Source organism: Pristis pectinata, chromosome 20 (assembly GCF_009764475.1).
Source record: "Pristis pectinata isolate sPriPec2 chromosome 20, sPriPec2.1.pri, whole genome shotgun sequence".
Classification (NCBI taxonomy): domain Eukaryota; kingdom Metazoa; phylum Chordata; class Chondrichthyes; order Rhinopristiformes; family Pristidae; genus Pristis; species Pristis pectinata.
Window position 1 is genome coordinate 13,949,518 of NC_067424.1, and position 25,057 is coordinate 13,974,574.

A 25,057-nucleotide genomic window follows, 5' to 3' on the forward strand; every position below is an offset into this window, starting at 1 on the left:
TGAATGTAAATGATTTAAACTGCAGGATCACCCAACAACTGCATTTGAGCTCTTAACAAGAATACCATTTATCATTATTCCTTAAAAAAAAACAAAAATCAATGGAGGGAATAAAATCTCAGGCATTTCTTTAAGTGCGGGGCAGGATAAAAAGGAGGAATGAATTGGAGATGAGCCAGGCTGTGTTGTAGAAACGTTACAGAGGTTCTTGTTGGACCTTAACAACAAAAAGAATTCTGAGTTATTAAGCACTATGGGATATATATTTTTGGCTCTGGCAGGGGCTGGAGTGTTTCTCTGCTCTGGCCAATGTCAGCATAGAAAAGGAAGGCAGATGTTTGGGTTTGTCACTGTGATCTCATGGAACTTATTTTAATCACCTTTAGAAGTGTGAGAGAACTTATCATAGCCCTTTTCCATCTTTCCTGGAGGTTACATAACTGCATGTAGATAGGTATACTGGGTGCCATGATGTTTAGTTCAGTCATGGCTGTTTGGGATGGGCTTAATGGGTCCTTTCCAGTCTCACTGTTCATGACTGTTTATAAGTAACACAGATTGTTGTCTATGAAGAGCATATCGTGTGTAATATACATTATTGCATGCACTGAGCATTGTTTGGTGTGGTATGCATTGATGGATGTGACATGCTTTGCTGGGTGCAACATGCTTGTTTGATGTGGCATGCATTTTTCGGGTGCGATATATTGTGAAGCACAGATGTTTTTAAGCATGAGGTATGTTGTTGAACATAGTGTGATTAACATTGTATGTGACAGGTCTCATATAGCTTGCATTACTGGGTGTGCCATGCGTTGTTGACTGTGATACCGATTTTAGGCTGGCATTGAGAGCTATGATATACATTATTAATATGCATTTCTAGTTGTGACATACATTGTTAGGTGCAGTAAACATTCTGTTTATGAGGTGCATTGTTAAGCAGAACATTGTTGAGTAAGCCATGCATGATTGAGCAAAATGATGCGTGGTTGGGTTACAGCACGCATCATTGGGTATGGCATGCACTATTGGGTATAGCATAATTTATTAGTTATGACATGCATTTCTATATGTAACATGGATTGTTACATCTGAAAGCATTGTTAAATGTGATCTTATTGTATGGTCTGGCATGCATTGTTGAATATGGAATGCATTGTTGGGGGATCATGCATTCTTGGATATATGTGTTGGAGGTATCTCGTTTTACTGTACTTACCCTGTAATTACCCTACTATGTCTTTTTCTCTCAAATATTTATTGAGCATGCCATTAAATCAATCCATGGTAAATGACTTCAACTACCCCATGTCACTAAAGTTGTGCATTCTCACCGCACCAGTGAAAGGAGTTACTCCTTAATTCCCTATTGGATTTATAAAAGACTGTGTTATATTAATAGTTCCTAGTTTTGCACTCTGCAGGAAGCTTCTCTTTATCCCATCAAACCATTTCCTAATTTTATTTAAAATCAGTTATACATCAAAGAAACAGGCCCTTTGGCCCACCACATCCATGCCAACCTTTTTGCTCTTTTACACCAATCCTATTTGCTCACACTTCAGCTGTATCTTTCTATGTCTACCTATTAGTTCATCCTTCAGCATTCTCTATAGAGAAGACCCGAGCTTGTTTTCCTAATAGTTAGCACCCATCAGTTCTCCCTTGTCATTTTGCATCATTTCCAGTGTTGGCATATAATTTGGAGACCAAATCTACACACAGTCTCCGAGGTATATTGGATGCAACAGCAGCAAATCCACAAGGGCTGGCAAAGGTAGTGTTTGCTCCCACTGTTAATTCAGCACCCGTTCTTACTCAGGTCATCAATCAACAATGTCAAGCCTCACCGTAATCCTTTCATCTTCAGGCTTTGACGCAGCATCTCTAATTTTTGCATGTGTTTTTTTATCTTTGACCTTCTATTTGCAAACCAATGGTAAAATATAGAACATGATCAATTAGACAAGGATAATAAGGCCTTGAATTAGGATATCAAATGTTCATGAACACTTCAACATTGGGCATTAGAAATTATTGGAATCCCTGTTAAAGGCTGAGTCAAAAGGGAGCACGCGGTTTCCGCGGGCACCCTAGCTGAGTTCCGCGCTCGGTGGGCACCTCAGGGGATCGCGTGTGTCGTGGACGGTACGAACGCGATTCTTATTTGAAGTGTTGCGTGTTGCGTTAACGGGTGTAGCGTTGCGTGTGTGTTTCATTAGTATTAGTTTGCATTCTCTACTGTAGTATGTCGTTGCTTAGTTTCTTCTTTTCTGTATTAGATGTAGTGTATTGACACTGGTTGTCTTTTTGTAGTGCTTTTAGTGAATAAACGTTTATATATTAAAAAAAGGCTGAGTCAAATAGATAGATGCAGAAAGTTTGAATCCCAGGTTAATGTCAAGTTCGTTGATCCGAGATAGGATCACAAGGGGTGTGTGGGTGGGTGGGCAGTGGTTAAGCACTAACTCGTCACCTTATGATTCTGCTCTCAAACACCGCCCAATGAAAGCAGTGTTTAGTAGGCTTTGGGTGAAGGCATGCTGGATAGTACCCCACTGTAGAAACTTACCAAGACTTCTTCAGCAGCATCACCCAACCTGCAGAAAGGCGAGGGCTGCAGGTGGATGGGAACAGCAGGAAGTTCCCCTTCAATACACACCATCATGAACCATAAACTGGAAATATATCGGCCCATCTTCATTATGTCTGGGTCAAAGTCCTGGCCTACTCATCTCTGAGTGTATTCCAGGACTTCACCATGGTTGAAAAAAGATGGTTCTTTAGAACTAGTTGACCAGGAAATGCTGGCTGTTCCTCCTTCAGTTGAATAACTGGTCAGAATTTGTTGCCTTGGTTTCCATGTAGAGTGAGATGGAGATGAAATGAAGATAAAACGTAAGAGTCAGCAGCTTCCAAAAAGGAGGAGGAAGCATTTTTAAAAAATAAAATCTCATTTCTATCTTATGAATTCCTTGCAGAATGAGTGGGAAGTATATATGGAATGTGGGTAAATGGATTATCCTGCTCACCATTTGCCTGATAACTACTTTGGGAAGAGTGAGTCTGGCTTCAACCCATCATCGCAGCCACTCAGGTCAGTACAAATATACTGTGTGTTTATTTTGGAATCGATGTTTCCAAATGTTCGAGATGTGAATGTTATCCAGAAATTGGAAGGCTGTTCTGTATTGACTAGGTCAAGCCCCATCTGGAGTTCTGTAGTCAGTCGTGGCACTGCACGTCAGGAGGGAGGCAATGCAGCTCAATGCAATCAGCAAGAGTTTAAAGGGCTAAGTTATAATGGTACATTGCAGATAGCTGGAGTTTAGAAGGCAGAGTGGGAGATAAAATGGAGGTGAATAACATGATAAAAGTTTTCATCAGGGTAGATGAAGAGGTACTATTTCCTCTATTGGGGGAACCAAGAACAATAGGACAGAGCCTTGAAATCAGAGCCAATACATTCATGAAGTACCTATTCACAAAGGTAGTAGAAATCTGGAAGTCTCTCCCTCAAAGTGGCTACAGATCTTGGAGTCAACTGAGCTTTCAAAACTAAGATTGATTATTTCTGTTGGGTAAGTAGAGGTCTGATGGATAAATGGGACTGAGCTACACATCAGCCATAGTGTAACACAGTGGCAGAACACTTGGGGAGCTAAATGACCTCCTCCTCTTCCTAACTGATCTCTAACTGAAAGTGGAACACGTGGTTGAGAAGCTAAGCAGAGAAGTTAGTGCAGTATTGGAGGCACACGAAAACCTACACATTTATTTACACACTTGTATGAGGGCAAACGCTGGATGTACTCAATGAATACTGTGGAGGTTCCTTCCTTACCTCCCCACACACTAGATCTCCCTGGAGATATGTAAACATAAGGATTGGTTCAGGGTAAGAGATTGTGAATGGAGATAATAGGATCCGTGTGACATTGTATTCCAGTGGAAAACAGATGGAATACAGGGAAACGCAGAACAAACTTGCACATAATATTATCCCACAAACAGCGAGGAAATAAGATGAGATAATTGTTTTTGAATGATGTTGATTGACGGAGCAGTATGAGCCTAGATACTGGGGAATATACCTCTAGTGTTCATCAGAATGGTGCCATGAGATCTTTCATGTCCCCCTCACTAAGTTTACCGGGTACCTCCCCTAGTGCAGGTCACCTATAGCACTGCACTAGAAACAGAAGAGGAAGTGTTTGGACTAATTATCTATACAGATGCATATTTCTTTCTTATGACAGAGAAGGCCATTCAGCCCATCAATTCTATGCTGGCTATCAGAGAAAACCTAACTATCCCATTCTCCAACTTATTTCCAGTAACCTATTCTCTCACACGTGCCCATCAACTGCACTCTGATTCTCCTACCATCCATCTACACTACGGACAACCTTACATTAGCCAATTCATCCACCAGTGCGCCTTTGGATGTTGGAAGAAATTGGAGCAATCGATGGAAATCCTTGAAGTGAGAGAGAGAATGTGCAACCTCCACACAGGCAGCGCCAGAGATCAGGATTGAACTTGGCTTGCTGGAGCTGTGAGATAGCAGTGCTGACTGCTTCCTTCTGTGCAGCTCCTCATAGGTAGCTACCTACCCTGTTGTGACACTCTATGGATGAGGAAATGACCCTGCATGAGGCATCTGAATCTAATGGTCTAGCTGTAGTGTGTGGCCATTTCAGATTCAAATGATGCACCTTTATTGTTTGAAAATATGCCTGGTTCTTCCCTGGAGCATCATTAAACTAAATACCAAGTCACACAAAGAGAGTTGAGGACCATTGTCCAAAATCTTTGTCAAGGAGGTAGGTGTAATCAGAGAGAAGAAGGAAGTAAAGAATTGGAGAGGTTTAGGGAAAGAATTCTAAAGCAAAGAGCTGAAGAAACTACAAGTATTGGTGCCAATAATGAAGCAATTAAAACTGGATTGCATGAGAGGCTGGAATTGGAGGAGTGCAGAGGTATTGGGAGACTGTAGAACTGGAGGAGCTCATAAAGATGGGGTTGGAATGAGGCCAAGGATGTACTCACAGGTTGAGCATTTTAAAACTGAGTTAGTGTTGTAACTGCCCGCTGATTCTAAGCGAAACTTAAACCACTCCACTTTTCTCCAGTCAGCGTTTCCTGATTGAAAGCTTTGGAGTCTGGTCATGAACTGTGAGAAGTCCTGAGTGGAAAATAAAATGTGTTTCTCACCCAGGAGAGCTGGGCCTATTATTGGCTTTGACTGTGTTCTAGATTACATGCTCAAGAGGCTGGAATGACCGTTAGCAGTGGTTCAGTAATGAGATTTTTCACTCACTCCTCTTAATATCAGGCATTCACTTTTCCAAACAGATAAACTGCTCCCCCTCTGTCCCTTTTCTTTCCTCTCCTGATCTACACAGTTCTTCCTACACTCACCCCAGCCCCCATCACCCTGTTTCTTTCCCCTCCTCCACCCACCCCATCTGCCCATCACCCACACGCTCCTCCCACTGGTTCCCCTCTCCCCACCGTTCCCATCTGCCCCCCCCCCCACCTCCCTTAATTGATTCTATGCTCTACCTTTCTCTCCTATCAGATTCCATCATTTGCAGCCCTTTGTCACCTCCTCTTATCACCTCCCAGCTTTTGTCTCAATTTAAACTGTTCCATCCTCCATCTGCCTGTCACTCCTCCTCACCTGGATACACCTATCGTCTAACAGCTCTAACCCCACCTCTTCCCCTCACCTATTTATACTGGCTACCTCCCCTCTATCTTTCAGTCCAGATGAAGGGTCTCCACCAAAAACATCGACTGTCCAGTTCCGTCCACAGATGCTGCCGGGCCCACTGAGGTCCTCCAGCATCTTGTGTGTTGCTCCTGACTCCAGCAGATGAAGCCTCTTGTGTCTCCAGATCAGCAGTGCATTGTGCCATGCACATGTAAGAAATGGGAATGTTATCCAGGATAATTAAAGTAAGGGAGTAAAACCTATCCGTAAAATTTATTCATGTGTCCTTACAGCTCAGTCGGACTCTATTGGTCAGTTTCCCCAGTGTTTGTTAAACCGGTGGTATTAGCAGGTATTAGCAAAATTGTTCCACCATATTCACACCTTCAAAGAAACCTGTCAGCAAAAGCCTTAATTGAATTCATTACCACAAGGATTTCATTTTGTTCACGAATATTTTCGATTGAAACAAGTCTCCAGTCATTGCCCTTGTCATTTGCAAGTACGACCCAGTTTGGAAATGTCCGTAGTGATCTGCCACTCATTTATCAAAATAAATTGTTTTTTAATTGTTTATCAAAAAGCAGCAGCAGAAACATTGACAGCCAGGGTTGGTGCACAGCTACAGGTAATGAATATCCACTCAGAAATGTATTAGTTCCCAAGCACAAATTGTATAAATATGTTTTTATTGCCTAACAGCTATTGCCTTAGGGAATTAGAGGGAGGACTCAAGTTAGTGTAGGCTGGGTAGGGGTGTGATGGCAGGTTCCCTTCCCTGAAGTACACCAGTTAGATTTCTGTGGTTATCTAGCAACTTTCATGGCTATCTCTGATGTTAGAATACTCGATATAATGAACCCTGATGGAATTTGAATTTATAACCTCTTAGCTGATGAATGGTCTACATAGATAATGGAACACCATACCCATCTAGAACAGCTTCTACCCATACACTTTCTCAAGCAGAATCTGATGACTTAGAACCTTGGCACCCCAGTTAACCTTGAGCTGAGAATCAGCCTTTATAACCATTGGCGAGACAGCTTAATCCAGAACATCACCTGTCGCCACTCCCACCTCAGCTCCTCCAGACTTGCACTAAGTCCTATTCACCAACCATCATTGTTTTTAATGATCCACAATGGTACCAGACCCAGAAATATCTTTATTTGTGATGTTTTCACCCTTGTATTCAGATCTCTCTATTGTCATTTTCTGTAGTCTCCTCTAACCCAGCAGACTTCAAAGAAAAATGTGCTCTTCCAATTCCGGATTCTTCCACTTTTCCAATGTTCCTGTTTACTTCACCACTGGCAGCAGTGGTTTCAGCCTCCAAAGCACTGGGGTCCTTTCACCGAACCTCTCTACCCCTCTAGCCCTCTAAGCCACTCTTTAAAGCTGCCATTTGACCAAGCTTTTGGTCTTCATTCTTTATGGTTCCTGATGTGGCTCAGTGCCAAATTTTGTCTGATCACACTCCTGAGAATCACTTTGTTATGTGTTGCTAGGTACATAGGTCCAAGTCTTGGCTGTTTAAACAAGAGTCAGAGTTCAGCATTTTAAGCAAAGACCCCACCACTTATGACAATCCCTGAATGATTAACACTGAATCAGTGCCCTCAATCTCCCTAAAAGGAACAGGAATAATTGTGTCCATCAAAATTCATCCAGAGGGAGTCAGTCTGGCTAAACACCACCAACTTGCTTTCATTTACCTTATGTTAACTGGAGCACTTTAAACAGTGCAACATTGAGTTGGTGCTGGTCGGCAGCCTTTGATACACTTGAAATCTATTGGTACAGGTATCAGTTTAATGAAAATAAAATGTCTTAATCAAGGTTAAAACAACAAACAATACAGAGTTCACCTTCCCAATCACTTTTGTAGTGATGATTTTATTTTTGTCAAGCCCCTTAAGATTGAAATTACATCAACTGCATATTAACAGCAACTAATGAAATACTGAATGTTCGCTGGGAACTGGTTAATATTATCAAAGAGCAACCAATCCTAAACTTGTAAAATGCATCAATGATATGAAGAGAATAGTCACATAATTAACTCAATACAAATATTTGCAGGTAGATTTTATGGTCAGTACAGTGGGCAAAATGATTTTGCTTAGGCTAAGTATTGAGTGAGCACTGACCTGTCAGACAGTCAGCACTGGGGGAGCACCACAATCCCAGAGAGTCTGTACTGAGGGAGCACCACACTATGAGAGGGTTAGCATTGAGGGAGCAGCGAGCTGTCAGAGGATCCGTGTTGAGGCAACATCACGCTGTAAGACAGTCAGCACTGGGGGAACACTGCATTGTCAGGGAATCTATACTGAGGGAACATCACGTGGTCAGGGGGTCAGCATTGAGGGAGCACCACATTGTTAGAGAGTTAGCACCTGGGGAGCACTGAACAAACCTTACTAGTCCTAACTGGAGGTGATGCAAGTATTATTAAGAACAATGGAGAGACAAGGAAAGCTGCTAAAACATGTGAATCTTGTTCATTCAACGCTACCTGCATGCATACTTAATACATTTAAGTGCACTACTTTGCTTTCCTCTTTTGTGATTTTCATATTAAAATTTCTTACACGTTCAGAGGTTTTCTGAGAATATTTAATCTCCTCATAGGGAGATATTATTGGCATTGTCTTGATGAGGAAAGTATCACTCGATACCATTCAGTAGAATCCTGCATTATTTCTTCCGCAGCCCTCACTGCATCAGCTTCTGAAATATACTAATGATCACATAACTTTGTTATTCTCTTGTATCTCTTGCTGGAATTTTAATTTACACACTTGTTCCTGATTCCATCTCCTATTTTCACAAGGTTTCTCTTTGTAACACGTACTTCAACTATCACTCCTACATTCCATTATTGAGTGTCAGTGTGGTGCTAACACATGGATTCTATCTTGTCGTTTGAATTATTTCTCTCGATAGCTTGAGTCATAGTTTTGTTTCAGGCTCAACTGCTTCTCTTCCTTTCTCCCTCAAGACTTGGCTGAACAAAAACTCAATCGTGTTTCAAGTCTTCTACACATTAGTAACTCAGCAGAAGTATAACAGGTTGAGCATGTACCTTGCATTCACTCCACGTACAATCCTGTACTAACCTGTTACTGTCCTGCTGTCCAATTGAGCTGAAGGTTTTCCTGTCAATGCTGTCATATTAGGTGGAGTGGGGCCAGGAGGCTGGAACCTGAAGACCCCCACACCCTGATGGCCTTTGACAGCTTGTACTTGCAAAGGCTTTTCCAACTGCCCCTGATGATGGAACACATCTCCAATCAGTTGAAATAAATATAAATAATTAAATATTTCATTTTAAAAAGTAAAGATTTTATTCAAAAATATATTTTTCTCTAAGTTTAGAAACACTAATATTAAATAAAGAATAAAAAAAAATCACTTACCTTCACAAACCTTTACCATAAAGACAATTCCATTCAAATGAATGTGCTGATGCTGGATATACAGTAGTGAATCAGCAGCAGAGTTGGATCCAGACAGAGCAATGTCTGACCTCCAGTGTATTTCTGCCTTCTGCTAAGCAATCATTATGGAAATCATGAACCCAGATTGTTTAATGAAGAAACATTACACAAGTTATGCTTGTATCTGCTGTAGTTTAGAAAAATGAAAGTTAATTACAACATATAATATCTGATGGGTTTTGACATGGTGAGGATGTTTCCTCTTGTGGGAGAACCTAGAACTAAGGGGTCGCTGTCTAAGTATAGAAGGTCACCCATTTAAGACAGGGATGTGGCAAAGTTTTTTCTCTCAGGGGACCATAAGCCTTTGAAACTCTCTTCCTCAAAGGGCGGTGGAGGTGTAGTCAGATCAGTCATGACCTTATTAAATGGTGGAGCAGGCTTGAAGGGCCAAGTGACCTACTCTTGCTTCTAATTTATGTGCATGTATGTCTTATGTTCGTATGTAACCTTGTTGGTGCTTCTCTTCCAAACCGTTGGAAAAAGGTCTGTTTTGGCCCAGCCTGTGGTGGAATGTGGTGCCATTCTTTAATTGAGCACAAACTTTGCTAATGATTGTTGTATTATTAAACTTAAACACCCTTGTAAGACCTGTTTCTTCAGTGTTTCCTAGACAATTTTCACTTATTTCTTTGGAAATGCCTCTGTTGTCATTTCCAATTCAAAAGAGGTGTATTCAGTGATTTGTCTTAATAGATGACCTTTATCTATGAGCTCACCACATCTTTAATTCAGGCAAATGTGTAAGAACTCTGGCAATTGCCTTGAAGCTCACAATACCAGAATACTCAGTACGTAGCTCTTCTAAAATTTATGTTTTCAACACTCTTGTGAAAACTCCCTGTCCCCATTTCAAACAACTTTGTTCTATTAACAACATGTACCATTGATTATAGTCTCGTATCTTCATCTAGACACTTGTCTCATTCTATCCATCCTCTTAAAGATTTTTCATAGACTTGCTTAGAATGATATCTTATTTGTCTTCCAGTCTATTCCTTTGCTGTAGCCATAAAATCATTTTCTACTAATATTATTGTGACAATCATGCTTTCATTCCCTCTGTCTGAACTCTCATCTACAAATGCAAGTTTGTTTCAAAGTTCTGTATTCAATCATGTAATCTTATTGACATTAGAGAATGGCTGACCTTTGCGTTCTTGTTACAGCCACTATTAGCACTGACAACTTAATAACATGAAGTTCTAATAAAGGCTGTGGTCTGTAACAGAAGTAAGAGGTCTGCCCATTGGAATTTATGAATTTTTTTTACTCTAAAGGAAATTTCCCATGCTTCCTCAGGCTGAGCACTCTTGTGGCAAGAGAGATGGATGTGTGTGATTTAATTGCTATTGGTCTTCCTTGACCATTAGCTATGACTGATTGCAATTCCTACTCCATAATTTGAACCATTATATGCAAGCTTCAATAAATGTTTTGTATCACAGTAAACTAACAGTGACTCACTTCCCAGGCTCCTTCTATGTCATTTTCTGTTCTTTGTCTCTAATTCCATTTCATATCTTCTTCAGTAACTGACGGAGTGATGTCAGGATTGTTGCAAGATTTGGCATGTTGCTGTACCACGCTTAGAAATGATCTAAATCCATCTTTGATTGATTTCAATCTATTTGCATTTACTTTTAACCTAAGGTAAACCACTTCCTTCTGCATGATTAACACTTTCTTCTTTTATGTTTTACATTGTGTTCATGTGGCTGCTGGAACATTTCTAATATTCAAAGACTTTTTTCTTTTGGTACTTATGCCAATTAGCACATCGTCACAGGCAATGATCTATGACTTGTAGTATTTGCCCACTGTAGCTTGAAAAATCTTCAGTGATGTTCTTACACCATAATACAGTTTTGTGCAGCAGTGAAAGTCCTAATGTGTATTAATTGTCAAAGGCCTTTGACTCTCATTCAACTAGGCACATGATGTGACAGATCTAGTCTGGTATGGGTTCTGCCAACTCTGCATGCTGACCCTTGTGAAGTAATTCATTGTTGTGAGAAAGGTTCTTTTGGTATCTTAAAGATAAAGGTCTGGACACACAGTCTTTGTAATTTAAAAATGGTTTATTAACAAAGACAAACGCAGGACAGAATGAATGGGAACAGATGCACACTCACACACTCTCAAGCATGAGATCATGAATGTGGAGAGAAATCGCAACAGAGGGCAAGGTACACACACACACACACACACACACACACACACACACACACACACACACACACACACACACACACACACACACACACACACACACACACACACACACAATAACTGGGTACAAATGATCAAGGAATAAACTATACAATGTTTGGACACCCTGATTCTGGACAAACATTGGCTCTTTGGTCTCGGGAGTCCTTAACTAACTGCCCTGAAGTAGTGCGCAGCTTACCTCAACATCCTCGGACACAGAAAAAAAGAGAAAGAAAAACCAAACATGCAGCACTTTTATGCTGCTGGGGGGCTGGGTAGCCCAGCAAAGACAAAGGTGTTTTAAACGGGCCAATAGTAGATGTGTCCAGGAACAAAGGTGCTCGCACAGACCGATCCAAGTGGTCCAGCTAGACAAAGGTGTTTACCTAATGGGGCGGAGCCAGACCCCTGATTGACAGTGGTATAGCTTCCGACTTGATAGGCAATGCTATCATCCGACAATGGGGGTCAGTAGTGTTGTCACTGTCATCTGACCCCTGGCCTTTCATACTACAGTCACGGATTTTCCTTGTTTTCAACTGCCTTGATCAATGCCACCTTTTAATCAGAAAAAAGTCTAAAAGTCTTACTCTCTTCAGGTTCCACTTCAATTGGTGTTGACCAGTCACTCTCGCTTCTCTGCACTTGAACTCCATTCTAATTTATCTAACTCTTGTTTTTTCAATGCATACAGAACAGGTCAAGGCTTACACTAGATTGATTTTGCCCATACAGTAACTTGGTGAGAATATGGACACTGCAACCTGTTATACCCATACAGGTAACAGAAAATGCTTTGCCAACAGGAGGTCTAAGTATGATTTTGCTGCATTCATGTTGAACACCTCTTTTCAGTCTAGCTTCATTTTCCTGAGCCAGTCTTTATCCATTAGTGTTGGTTTATTTTGTGTGTGTGTGTGTGTGTGTGTGTGTGTGTGTGTGTGTGTGTGTGTGTGTGTGTGTGTGTGTGTGTGTGTATTTGTGCAGGTGTATGTAGAAGTATGTGCACACAGGAACTCTTCTGACTGCTGCAACCATTGATAATTCAGTTTGCTAACCATTGTGCCTCGCTGGCCTTCGGTATCCTGTCTGAATATGTTTACAGACAAAGTCAGATAAAGTGTTTTTCTCAGTACTTTCCCTCAGTGGTACTTGAGTGAACTTACCTAAATTCTTTGGCCATAATTGAGTGATATTCTACCGTTTCAATGCTCATGTTGATTATGGACCATTTAACCATATTTTTGTCTTGAAGTCATTTGCTTTCTGTTGCTGCTGGTTACATGGTTGTGAAATAAGTTCAATTCTCCATTGTTCTCACAAGATTTGAAACTATATAGATTTTCTCTCTGTGAGTTTTTGCTGTGAAAACTTCCCCTCTGTGAAGAAATCACACTACTGGAATTGCTTTGATTAACTAGTTTGGAGGACTTGCCTGCTGAAGATATGTGGTGTTTTTTCTGAGAAATAAAGCATTTTACCATTTTAAGCTGGCACACATGTGCAGGGATGGCTCCCATTAATCTATAAAGCAATTTGTGCCAGTCTTATCCACTTGCTTCAGGTTCTGATTTGGAACTCTACCTTTTCTGGGAGAGTAATCTTGTACCTTGTATTGGACAAGATTATTTTATATTTCTCTATGCCATAGATACCAACAGGATCAAATGTGAGATTCTGCATGTTTAATAGCCAATTTATTTCACTCATTGATTGAACCATAAACAAACTTGTCATTTCATGCATGGTCGAAAAAAGACACATCTTTCACTGGGACAATGCGCCCAATAACAGTCTCGCCTGACTTCTTATTCTTAGTTCCAAAGCTGTAGTCTCCATAAATGCTGAAGATTTAGGTGGAAGTAATCTGATAACTTTCATACCACTTCCTGAAACAAAACACTATTTGCTTTCCATGGCAGCAAAATATTAATACATTTCTGAACACATTGCAGTATTTTTGCTGGTACAGTATATTTTCACCATCAGCATAAATTTCCACTCAGTAATTTGCTCCAAAAAACATTTCCCTATGATCTGTGTATGAAAGGTTCACACAGCAGATACACACACTACGGCTTCCTGCATAACCAGCTTGTATCTGAACAGTCATTTGGTCCTCTTCTTTTGAAGTCTTTTCTGTCAAAGCTGTTGATGGCACAACAGAGCAGTTGATTTCCCACCTATCCAAAGCCCGTTTAGCCACAGCCTTGTATTCATTAGCAAAGCTATTGGCAACAAGATTCCTACTGGACCCACTGGGGAGAGTTTCTATGCCAGTGGTCACATAGACATGCCACATACACACACACACACACACACACACACACACACACACACACACACACACACACACACACACACACACACACACACACACACACACACACACACACACACACACACAAAGTTCCACTTTTTCCCCACAACAATTGTTCCAGCCATTGCCTAAGGCACTCTCATGCCATGCTGATTCCCCTTTCTTGTGCCAAGTTTGGCCAGTATTGTCTCCCATGCCCATACCTGCCAGTACTCACTCAGGGTCAGCCTCTGGTATGATCAATGCTGCCAGTGCTTCAAACTGCATTTGTGGTCACCTGTACTGTCAGCTCACAGGGAAGCCTTCTTGCTTCAAGCAAAATCTGTTTGTTATATACATGTCATCAATTTATAATGCATGAAGGTACATCCGTTCTGCGGCCGGGAGGAGACGGTGTACCACACGTACGCGGAGTGCGAGAGGTTGCAGCCCCTCTTCGAGTATCTGTGGGGGCTGCTGCTGAAGTTCTGGTTGCACTTCAGCCCGGCGCTGTTGGTCTACGGGCACCCGGTGCGGCGCGGGGAGGGGTGCGCGGCGGATCTCCTGGTGGGTCTCCTGCTGGGCCTGGCCAAGCTGGCCATCCACGGGACGCGTCAGCGGGCGGCCGAGGGTCCCGGCAGGTCGGCCTGCCTGCCCGTCTTCCGCGCTTACGTGCGCGCGCGGGTGCGTCTAGAGAGGGAGCACGCGGTTTCCGCGGGCACCCTAGCCGAGTTCCGCGCTCAGTGGGCCCCTCAGGGGATCGCGTGTGTTGTGGACGGTACGGATGCGATTCTTATTTGAAGTGTCGCGTTGACAGGTGTAGAGTCGCATGTGTGTTTCGGTAGTTTTAGTTTGCATTCTCTACCGTAGTATGTCGTTGCGCAGTTTCTTCTTTCCTGTATTAGATGTAGTGTATTGACACTGGTTGTCTTTTGTAGTGCTTTTAGTGAATAAACGTTTATTATTAAAAAAAAAGTACATCCGTCATTGTCACCAAACTCTTGAGACCTAGGACTCAACACCTCCCTCTGTAACTGGATCCTTGACTTTCTAACAAACAGACTGCAATCAGTGAGGATAGGCAGCAATACCTCCGACATGATTATTCTCAACACTGGTGCCCCACAAGGTTGCGTCCTCAGCCGTCTACTCTACTCCCTATACACTCACGACTGTGTGGCCAGATTCTGCTCTAACTCCATCTACAAGTTTGCAGATGATACCACTGTAGTTGGCCGTATCTTAAATAACGATGAGTCAGAGTACAGGAAGGAGATAGAGAGCTTAGTGGAATGGTGTCATGACAACAACCTTGCCCTCAATGTCAACAAAACAAAAGAACTGGTCATTGACTTCGGGAAAGGGGGCGGTGTACATGCACCTGTCTACATCAATGGTGCTGAGGTCGAGAGGGTTGAGAGCTTCAGGTTCCTGGGAGTGAACATCACCAACAGCCTGTCCTGGACAAATCACGTAGATACCACGGCCAAGAGAGCTCACCAGCGCCTCTACTTCCTCAGGAGACTAAAGAAGTTTGGTTTGTCCCCTTAGACTTTCACCAACTTTTACCGATGCACCATAGAAAGCATCCTATCTGGATGTATCACGGCTTGGTACGGCAACTGCTCTGCCCAGGACCGCAAGAAGCTGCAGAGAGTTGTGGACATAGCCCAGTGCATCATGGACACCAACCTCCCCTCCTTGGACTCTGTCTTTACCTCTCGTTGTCTTGGTGTAGCAGCCAGCATGATCAAAGACCCCACCCACCCGGGACATTCTCTCTTCTCTCCTCTTCCATCGGGTAGAAGATACAGGAGCCTGAGGGCATGTACCACCAGACTTAGGGACAGCTTCTACCCCACTGTGATAAGACTATTGAACAGTTCCCTTATACAATGAGATGGACTATGACCTCGCGATCTATCTTGTTGTGACCTTGCACCTTATTGCACAGCACTTTCTCTGTAGCTGTGACTCTTTGTACTGTTATTGTTTTTACCTGTACTACTTCAATGCACTCTGTACTAACCCAATGTAACTGCACTGTGTAATGAATTGACCTGTACGATCAGTTTGTAAGACAAGCTTTTCACTGTACCTCGGTACAAGTGACAATAATAAACCAATACCAATACCATTAGTTTTAAATATGGGTAATACAAGTACTATTAAGAATCATGGAGAGACAAGGAGAGTTGCTAACATATGTGCATTTTGTTTATTTAATTCTAATGTGTACATGCCATTCATGTATATCATACATTTACTACACTGCAGTGAGAACTGAGGGAGCACCATATTGTCAGAGTCAGTACTGGGGGATGGCAGTGTTGTTTATTAGTCTATAATGTGATATTGTCACGCTCTCAGGGTTAGTACTGAAGAAGCAATGCTCGCTTGAAGGCTGAGTGTGAGCGACTGCTACATTGTCTGCTGTTACAAGACCATTGAACCTATCTGCCCTGCTGTTATAAGACTATTGAACGGTTCCCTAATATGATAAGATGGACTCTTGGCCTCCAGTCTACCTCGTTATGACCTTGCACCTTATTGTCTACCTGCACTGCACTTTCTCTGTAGCTATGAGACTTTATTCTGCATTCTGCTATTGTTTTACCTTGTACTACCACAATGCACTGTGTAATGAATTGATCTATATGAACAGTATGCAAGACAAGCTTTTCACTGTACCTCGGTACAAGTGACAAAAATAAACCAATACCAATACCAATACCATTGTTTGAGTAACATGCAAGATGCAGTGTTGAATTGGGATGGAGCTTTATAGCCAGGATTCAGGAAGGCTGTGAGTCTATTTCAAAGCCCAGCAACCCAGGGATCTAGGGAATATTATCTACTCTGGGCAGTTGATTGCAGGTAAGCCTGAAGGAGACAAATGCATCTTCCAAAGAAAGGACTTGTATTTACATAACGGCTCATAACCTCAGAACATTTCCAAATACTTTACAGTCAGTGAAACACTTTGGAAGGATAATCATTGTCAGCCTGTCTGAAATGCAGCAGCCAATTTAGGCAAAGGGATCTCTCACAAAAAGCAAGGTGATGATGACCAGAAGCTTTGCTTCAGTGATGTTGATGAGGGATATTGGGAAAACTTGCTTGCATTTCAATGACGTGTTCAAGACCATGAGCTGTGCTGAGAGCCATGCTTTAGGAAGAATATATTGGCCTTAAAGGGTGTGCAATGCAGACTTACCAGAAGGATTTTTAAAAATTCATTTTTGGGACTTGGGCATCACTGGCAAGGCCAGCATTTATCACCTTCCCTGGTTGCCCTTGGAAAGGTGGTAATTAGCTGCCTTTGTGGACATTTGCAATCCTTCTGCAGGTAATCCTGCAGCATTTAGGCTCAAAGATGATAAAAGGAGTAGCAAACTATCTCCACGTCAGGATAGTGTTTGATTTGGAGGGGAACCTGTAGGTGATGGTGTTCCCAGGCATCTGCTGCCCTTGTCCTTCCTGGTGGTAGAGGCCATGGGTTTGGAAGGTGCTGTCATTGTTGCCTCGCCAAGTAACTGTAGTGCATTTTGTAGATGGTACAAACTGCTGGTACCAGTGCTGGAGGGAGTGAATATTTAGGGTGGGTGGTGGGATGCCATCCAAGTGTGGGCTGTTTTGATCTGGATGGTGTTGAGTTTCATTAGTATTGTTGTTGCTGCATTTATCTAGGCAAGTGGAGATTATTCTACCCTGCACCTTCTTGACTTGTGCCTTGTAGATGGTGAAAATGCCTTGCAGTGTCAGGAAGTAAGTCACTCACCACAGGATACCCAACCTCTGACCTGGTCTTGTAAGCAGGACTCTAAGGGTTAAATTACAAGAAGGGATTATACAAAGTGGGATCGCATTTCCTGGAGTTTCGAATGTTAAGCAATGGTGTGACTGAAGCTTTCAAGTTCTTGGAGCATCTAATGGAGTAGAGAGGAAGAAACTATTTCTCATGTTTGTAGAGACCAGAGCTAGGGATAATTGTGTAAAACATAGAGCCAGGCCTTTCAGGGGTAAAATTAAGAAACACTTCTATGCTCAAATTATTAGAATTTGGAAACTCTCTTCCTTTGATGACAATTGATACTTGACAGATAAATGTGTCTCTATGACAGAGAGATTTTCATTTGCCAAAGATGTACAGTAAAACTCTAATAATCTGATAGCCCTAGAACTTAGTGCAGGACTAGCAGATTTTCTGGACTATTTGATGTTACTCCTATTAATACCCAAACACACTTTTAGTTCTTTTTTTACACATTACACAGTAGTGTAGTAATTTTTCCAGTGAACTTGGTGTGTTTAAAGGGAGCAGGAAATATACAAGTACTCTGAATCCCAGTTTCTGCTGCAAACCTACCCACATTCCTGGCTCCTGGTGTTCTGCACCCTGACCCTGGCTCCAGCCATACACTCAGCCCACAATCTGCACCCAGGGCCTGGCTGCACTCTGGATCCTCAGGTCTGGCCAAACAGCCCGGTTGCACTCTGTATCAATGGCTCACAATCTGGACTATTGAGTGAGCCAGATATTGGACCATCAGGATTTCTGAACAATCGGATGCTGGATTAAGATAAGATAAAATAAGATATCTTTATTAGTCACATGTACATCGAACCTACAGTGAAATGCACCTTTTGCATAGAGTGTTCTGGGGGCAGCCAGCAAGTGTTGCCACACTTCCGGCGCCAACCTAGCATGCCCACAACTTCCTAACTTGTATGTCTTTGGAATGTGGGAGGAAACCAGAGCACCCGGAGGAAACCCACGCAGACACAGGGAGAACGTACAAACTCCTTACAGACAGCGGCAGGAATTGAACCCGGGTTGCTGACGCTGTAATAGCGTTATGCTAATAGAATTTTACTGCAAATGGAGTTAGTTCAGTCCTGATATTGAATGAGAGAACAGATGGTCCCTATGTTTTTGGTGCTATGAAATCTTTTGAATTGATCTGAGAAAGTAAATGACAGCTTGGGTTTAAACATTTCATCTAAAAGATGACACCCCCTGAGCACTGTACTGGAGCATCAGTCTGGATTATGAGCTCACATCTCTGGACTGGAGTCTTGAATGTGCAACCTACTGGCCCACAGGCAAGAGAGCCAGCCACCGAGCCACGCCGGGACATGGAGTGGGCTTTTCAGATCTCACTCGGGGATCCTCCTGTGTGGAGAATGCACAGTTCACGTATCCAGAAGTGTACGTATCAAGGAAGTGCTGGGGGATTTGCCCCTCACTGTGTCCTTTCTGTTTTGCAGTGGTTCATGTTAAAGCTGGAACGTGTGAGGTGATTGCTGCCCACCGATGCTGCAACAAGAACAAGATTGAGGAGCGTTCCCAGACGGTGAAGTGCTCCTGCTTTCCTGGCCAGGTAGCTGGGACCACACGAGCAGCTCCATCTTGTGTTGATGGTAGGACCTTCCTCTGAAGTTGAAAGAAATGCCTTTGAGTTTTATCCTGTGATTGACAGACACAGGATTACATTGAACTTTACAGCACAGAAGCAGGTTGTTCAGCTGATCTGGTTTAAGCTGATTCTCATGATCCCCCTGAGCTTGTTCTTGTTCTACTCCTCTGCACCACATCATAGAACATTGAACATAGAACAGCCCAGGATCTTTGTGCCGAACACAATGACAAATTAAACTAAATCTCTTCTGCCTGCACACAATCCATACCCCTTCATGCCCTGCATATTCATGTGCCTATCTAAAAGCCTCTTAAATGTTACTATCGTATCTGCTTTCACCAGTACCCTTGACAGCCTTTGCAAGACACCGACCATTCTCCATGTAAAAAAACTTGCTCCGCACATCTCCTTTAAACTTTCCTCCTCTCTCCTTAAGTGTATATCCTCTAGTATTTCAAATTTCTTACCTGGGAAAAAGATTCTGTCTACCCTATCTATGCCTTTCATAATTTTATAAACCTCTATCAGGTCTCCCCTCAGCCTCCGTCGCTCCAGAGAAAACAACCCAAGTTTGTCCAACCTCTCCTTTTTAGCATGTGCCCTCTAATCCAGGCAGCATCTTGGTAAACCTCTCTTGCACCCTTTCCAAAGCCTCCACGTCCTTCCTGTAATGGGATTGCCAGATTTGCACACAATACTCCAAGTGCGGCCTAACCAAAGTTTTAGAAAATGATCAAATCCTCCAGCACATCAGTCCTATAGTTATAGAGTCATACAACATGGAAAAAGGCTCCTCAGCCACCGTCCAGACTGACCGTCAACTACCCATTTACACTAATTCCTTTATTTTAATTCCTTTATTTCAATTCTCTCCTCATTCTCCTCAACTACCCCCAGATTCTAACACTCGTCTACACTAAGGGCAATTTACAGTGGCTAACTAATCTATCAACCCACACGTCTTTGGGATGTGGGAGGAAACCATAGCACCCAGAGGAAGCCCATGCAGTCACAGGGAGAATGTGTAAGCTCCACACAGGCAGCACCCAAGGTCGAAATTGAACCTGGTTTGCTGGTGCTATGTAAGGCAGTGGCTCTACTAGCTATGCCTTTGTGCCACCCATCTATTCCATTGTGGGTACACCGAGTGTTGAAAAGAGCTCTGAAATTAATCCCACTAACTCTCTCCACCTCACCCATTCCCCACAGCCCTGCAAGTGTTTCTGTTTCGAGCAATTCTCTTTCACGAGTTGTTACTGCATCTGCTTCCACTATCTTTGCAATCAGTGCTTCCAAATGTCTCTCTAATCTTCCCTACCCTGAGGAGAACAATCCCCACCTCTTCATTCTCTCCACAGCACAGGATACTGGAGGCACTCTTACTCTTTCTCTTTATTGAGCTTCCCCTGTTAAACACAACAGCAAATGAAAATCAAAGCAAAATAAAAAAAACTGTAGAAGTTGGAAATCTGAAATAAAAACAGAAAATGCTGGAGGTCAGACAGTATCTGTGAAAGAGGAACAAAAGTTTAGGTCAAAAATTACATGGTTAAGGTTCTGATGAAGGGTTTTTGAGCTGAAACATTAACTCTGTTTCTTTTTCCACAGATGCAGCCTGACCTGCTGAGTGGATTCCAGCATTTTCTGCTTTTATGTATAACAGCCCACATTCTGCGAGTTTCATAATCTAACTACACTTTTGGGAATGGAGTTTTCTTGCAAATTCCTTTTTAGAATTATTAGCGATAATCATATATTTATGTTTTCCTGTTTTGGATACCCTCCCCATCAAGTGGAAACATTTCCTCTATCTTGAAGTCTGTCATAATTTATTGGTGCTGTGTTGGAAACTGTAGCGGGTCAGGGACTCTTTCGTCATGACAACAGATCCCTAAAGCTAACAGGACTGGTAGATAAGTGGTGAAGAAGGCACACGGGATACCTTCCTTTATATAATAAAAGAGCAGGAAGGTCACCTTGGATCTCCTTAAACACTAGAGAGGGCACAGCTGGCTGACTGTGTATGGTTCTGGTCAGCACACTGCAGGAGGGTTGTGACAGCACTAGAAAAGACCCAGAGGAGATCTACAAACATATTGCTAGGGATGGAGGTTTAATTATGAGGAAAGATTAGTTGGGCTGGGATTATTCAGAACCAGAGAAGACTGAGGAAAGATTTAAATGAAGTATGTAAAATTATGAGAGATTCAGATAAGATGAATAAGAAGGATCATTTCCCTCGGCAGAGGTCAATAACTAGGGGACATAGATTTAACGCAAGCAGATGGAGGATTACAGGAGAGATGAAGAAAAAATTATTCACTCTGAATTCAGTGTAAAAGGATGGGGGAAACAGAAACTCTGTTGACATTTTAAAAATACTTGGAAGAGCACTTGGTGTGCTGTAACCTACAGGGCAACAGACCAAGAACTGTGATGTGGGATCAGTCACATGAGCTCTTTATTGGCCGACATAGACACATTGAATCGAATGCCACCTTGACCATTGTTTGTTTCACAGATTCTATGGAAAGGCTGCATGAGCTTTAGGGTGCCTTTTATTGACCACTAAAGAGATCAAAGTAGTGACATCAATCAGTGAAGAGCAAAGCAGATGATTAGCTTTTAATCCTGCCCTTGATCTGTTGCCAGTTCTGTGGACGCCCCTGTGTAAATATAAATCTGAAGTTCCCTGCAGTAACTGTACCTGCATGGTGGTGGTTGATGGGAAGGATGGAAATTAGGGGCTGTGAAGATAGTTGGGAGGAGTCTGAAGGGCGCTGAGTTCAGGTCTGATGAAATTGAGGGGAGGAGATGGCTTTTGATGGGGCAGCTGGTGTTAAGGGGTTCTTTTGATGGTGGTTTGGAGGAGTCTGAGGAAGATTGGGTGTCCAGTTTGTCTAAGTGAGGGCACAATTGTGTGGTGATTGGAGATGGGGGCGTAAGGCAAAGATGGCGTCCATTAGCATGTCATGGTGGATGGGAATAGGGTAGTTAAGGGGCATATAAGGGTCAGTAGGGATCCTATATGGGGGTGAGAGAGCAGCTTGTAGGTGATGGTGAAGGGTTTACTGAGTTTTCTTCTTGGGATTGGAGGAAATCTTCCTCCCCTTGAGCACAAAGTAATTCTGCAAAGCCACTTACTTCATGAATTCAGCCTTTCTTTGCAACTTTCAACATAGAACAACACAGCACAGGAACAGGCCCTTTGCCCACAATATTGTGCCGAAGTTACTAAATTAGTAATTAAATGCCTAACTAAACTAGTCCCTTCTGCCTGCACGATGTCCACATCCCTCCATTCTCTGCATATTTGTGTGCCTAAGAGCCTCTTAAACGCCTCTATTGTATTTGCCTCCACTACCGCCCCTGGCAGCGCATTCCAGGCAAACACCACTCTCTGTGTAAAAAACTTGCCTTGCACATCTCCTTTGAACTTACCCTCTCTCACTAGGAAAACAGGCTGAGAAATGGCAGATGGAAATTAATGCAGACAAGTGTGAGGTGCTGCACTTTGGGAGGACAAATCAGGGTAAGACTTACACAGTGAATGGTCGGGCTCTGAGGTGTGCCGTAGAACAAAGGTAGATCTATACATATCCATAGTTCCTTGAAAGTGGTGTCACAGGTAGATTGGGTCGTAAAGAGAGCTTTTGGCACTTTGGCCTTCATAAATCAGAGCATTGAGTACAGATCACAAGATCACAAGACAAGGGAGCAGAAGTAGGCCATTCGGCCCATCGAGTCTGCTCCAAAGAAAAAGAGAAAAGAAAAAGAAATGAGAAATTGGGGGGGAAGAAACCTAACTTCAATTTCCAGCCTTATCCCCATATCCGTTGATACCCCGACTATTTAGATATCTATCTATCTCTTCCTTAAACGCCTCCAATGATCTGTCCTCCACTGCTGTACATGGCAAGGAATTCCACAAATTCACCACCCTCTGGCTAAAGAAATTTCTCTTCATCTCTGTTTTAAACCTGTACCCTCTAATTCTAAGATTGTGCCCTCTGGTCCTGGACTCACCCACCAAGGGAAACAGCTTGACCACATCTACTCTGTCCAGTCCTTTCAACATTTTAAATGTCTCTATGAGGTCCCCTCTCATTCTCCTGTACTCCAGTGAGTACAGTCCAAGAGCTGACAAACGCTCATCATACGTAAGCCCTTTCATTCTGGGAATCATCCTCATAAATCTCCTCTGAACCCTCTCCAACATCAGCACATCTTTCCTAAGATATGGGGCCCAAAACTTTGCACAGTATTCCAAATGAGGCCTCACTAGTGCCCCGTAGAGCCTCATCAACACTTCCTTACTATTATACACTATACGTCTAGCATTTGACCCCTGCGGAACACCACTAGTAACCGCTAGCCAACCAGAACAATATCCTTATATTCCCACCCTTTGCTTCCTGCCAACCAGCCAATGCTCCACCCATTCTGTTATCCTACCTGTTATCCTACCATGACCTCTCATCTTATTAATCAGTCTCTTATGTGGCACCTTGTCGAAGGCCTTTTGAAAGTCTAAATACACAACATCTACCACCTCTCCCTTATCCACCCTACCTGTGATTTCTTCAAAAAACTCCAATAGGTTGGTCAGGCAGGATCTTCCCTTCACAAAACCATGTTGGCTAAGACCTATCTTGCCTTGCACCTCTAGGTATTCCATAACCCCATCCTTGAGGATCGATTCCAATAACTTTCCCACCACTGACGTCAGACTAATAGGTCTGTAATTTCCTTTATGCTGCCTCCCACCTTTCTTATACAGCGGAACTACATTTGCGACCCTCCAGTCCTCCGGAACCATGCTGGAGTCTATCAATTCCTGGAAAATTATCACCAGTGCCTCCGCTGTCTCTAAAGCCACCTCCTTCAGAACCCGGGGATGCACCTCATTCGGTCCGGGAGACTTATCAATCTTTAGCCCATTTAATTTTCCTAGCACCTTCTCTCTAGTAATCTTAACTGAACTCAGTTCCATTCCGTGAGACCCCTGACTAACTGGTATATTGCTGATGTCCTCCACAGTGAAGACCGATGCAAAATACTCATTTAGTTCTTCTGTCATCTCTTTATCATCCATTATAATCTCTCCTGTACCATTATTGATTGGTCCTATATCAACCCGTGTCTCTCTTTTACTCCTTATATATTTAAAAAAACTCTTAGTATCCTTTCGAATGTTATCTGCCAACTTCCTTCCATAATTCATCTTTTCTTTCCTAATGACCTTTTTAGTTTCTTTCTGCAGGTTTTTAAAAGTTTCCCAGTCTTATGTTTTCCCACTAATTTTTGCTTCCTTGTATGCCCTCCCTTTTGCTTTTATTTTAGCCTTCACCTCTCTCGTTATCCACATTTGTGCCTTTTTTCCATTCAAAATCTTCTTTTTTCTTGGAATATATCTATCCTGCATTTTCCTTATTACTTGTAGAAATTCCTTCCATTTCTGCTCCGCCGTCCCTCCGGCTAGCTTACTCTTCCAATCAATTTGGGCCAACTCCTCTCTCATACCACCGTAATTTCCTTTGTTCCACTGAAATAACGATACACCAGTTATCAGCTTCTCCTTCTCAAATTTGAAACGGAACTCAATCATATTGTGATCACTAGTTCCCAATGGTCCCTTTAACTTCAGTTCCCTAATCACCTCCGGTTCGTTACACAGCACCCAATCCAAAACAGCTGATCCCCTGGTGGGCTCATCAACAAGTTGCTCCAAAAAACCGTACTGTAGACATTCCACAAACTCACTCTCGTGAGATCTACTGCCTTGCTGGATTTCCCAGTCCACCTTCATGTTAAAACCCCCCATAATTATCTTCACATTGTCACTCTGGCACGCTTTTTCTATTTCAAACTGCAACTTATCGTCCACTTCCTG

General features: G+C 42.6%; 1 protein-coding gene across 2 annotated transcripts in view; it reads left to right on the top strand.

Moving 5' to 3' along the window:
• Window positions 1–25,057, top strand: part of LOC127580868 (chemokine-like protein TAFA-2) — a 76,218-nt gene that overhangs the window by 43,114 nt on the left and 8,047 nt on the right. For both annotated transcript variants that reach the window (XM_052034829.1, XM_052034827.1), the window contains exons 3-4: window positions 2,985–3,100; window positions 19,013–19,165. In XM_052034829.1, the coding sequence (XP_051890789.1) occupies window positions 2,985–3,100; window positions 19,013–19,165 (269 nt within the window). The remainder of the gene's footprint in view (window positions 1–2,984; window positions 3,101–19,012; window positions 19,166–25,057) is intronic.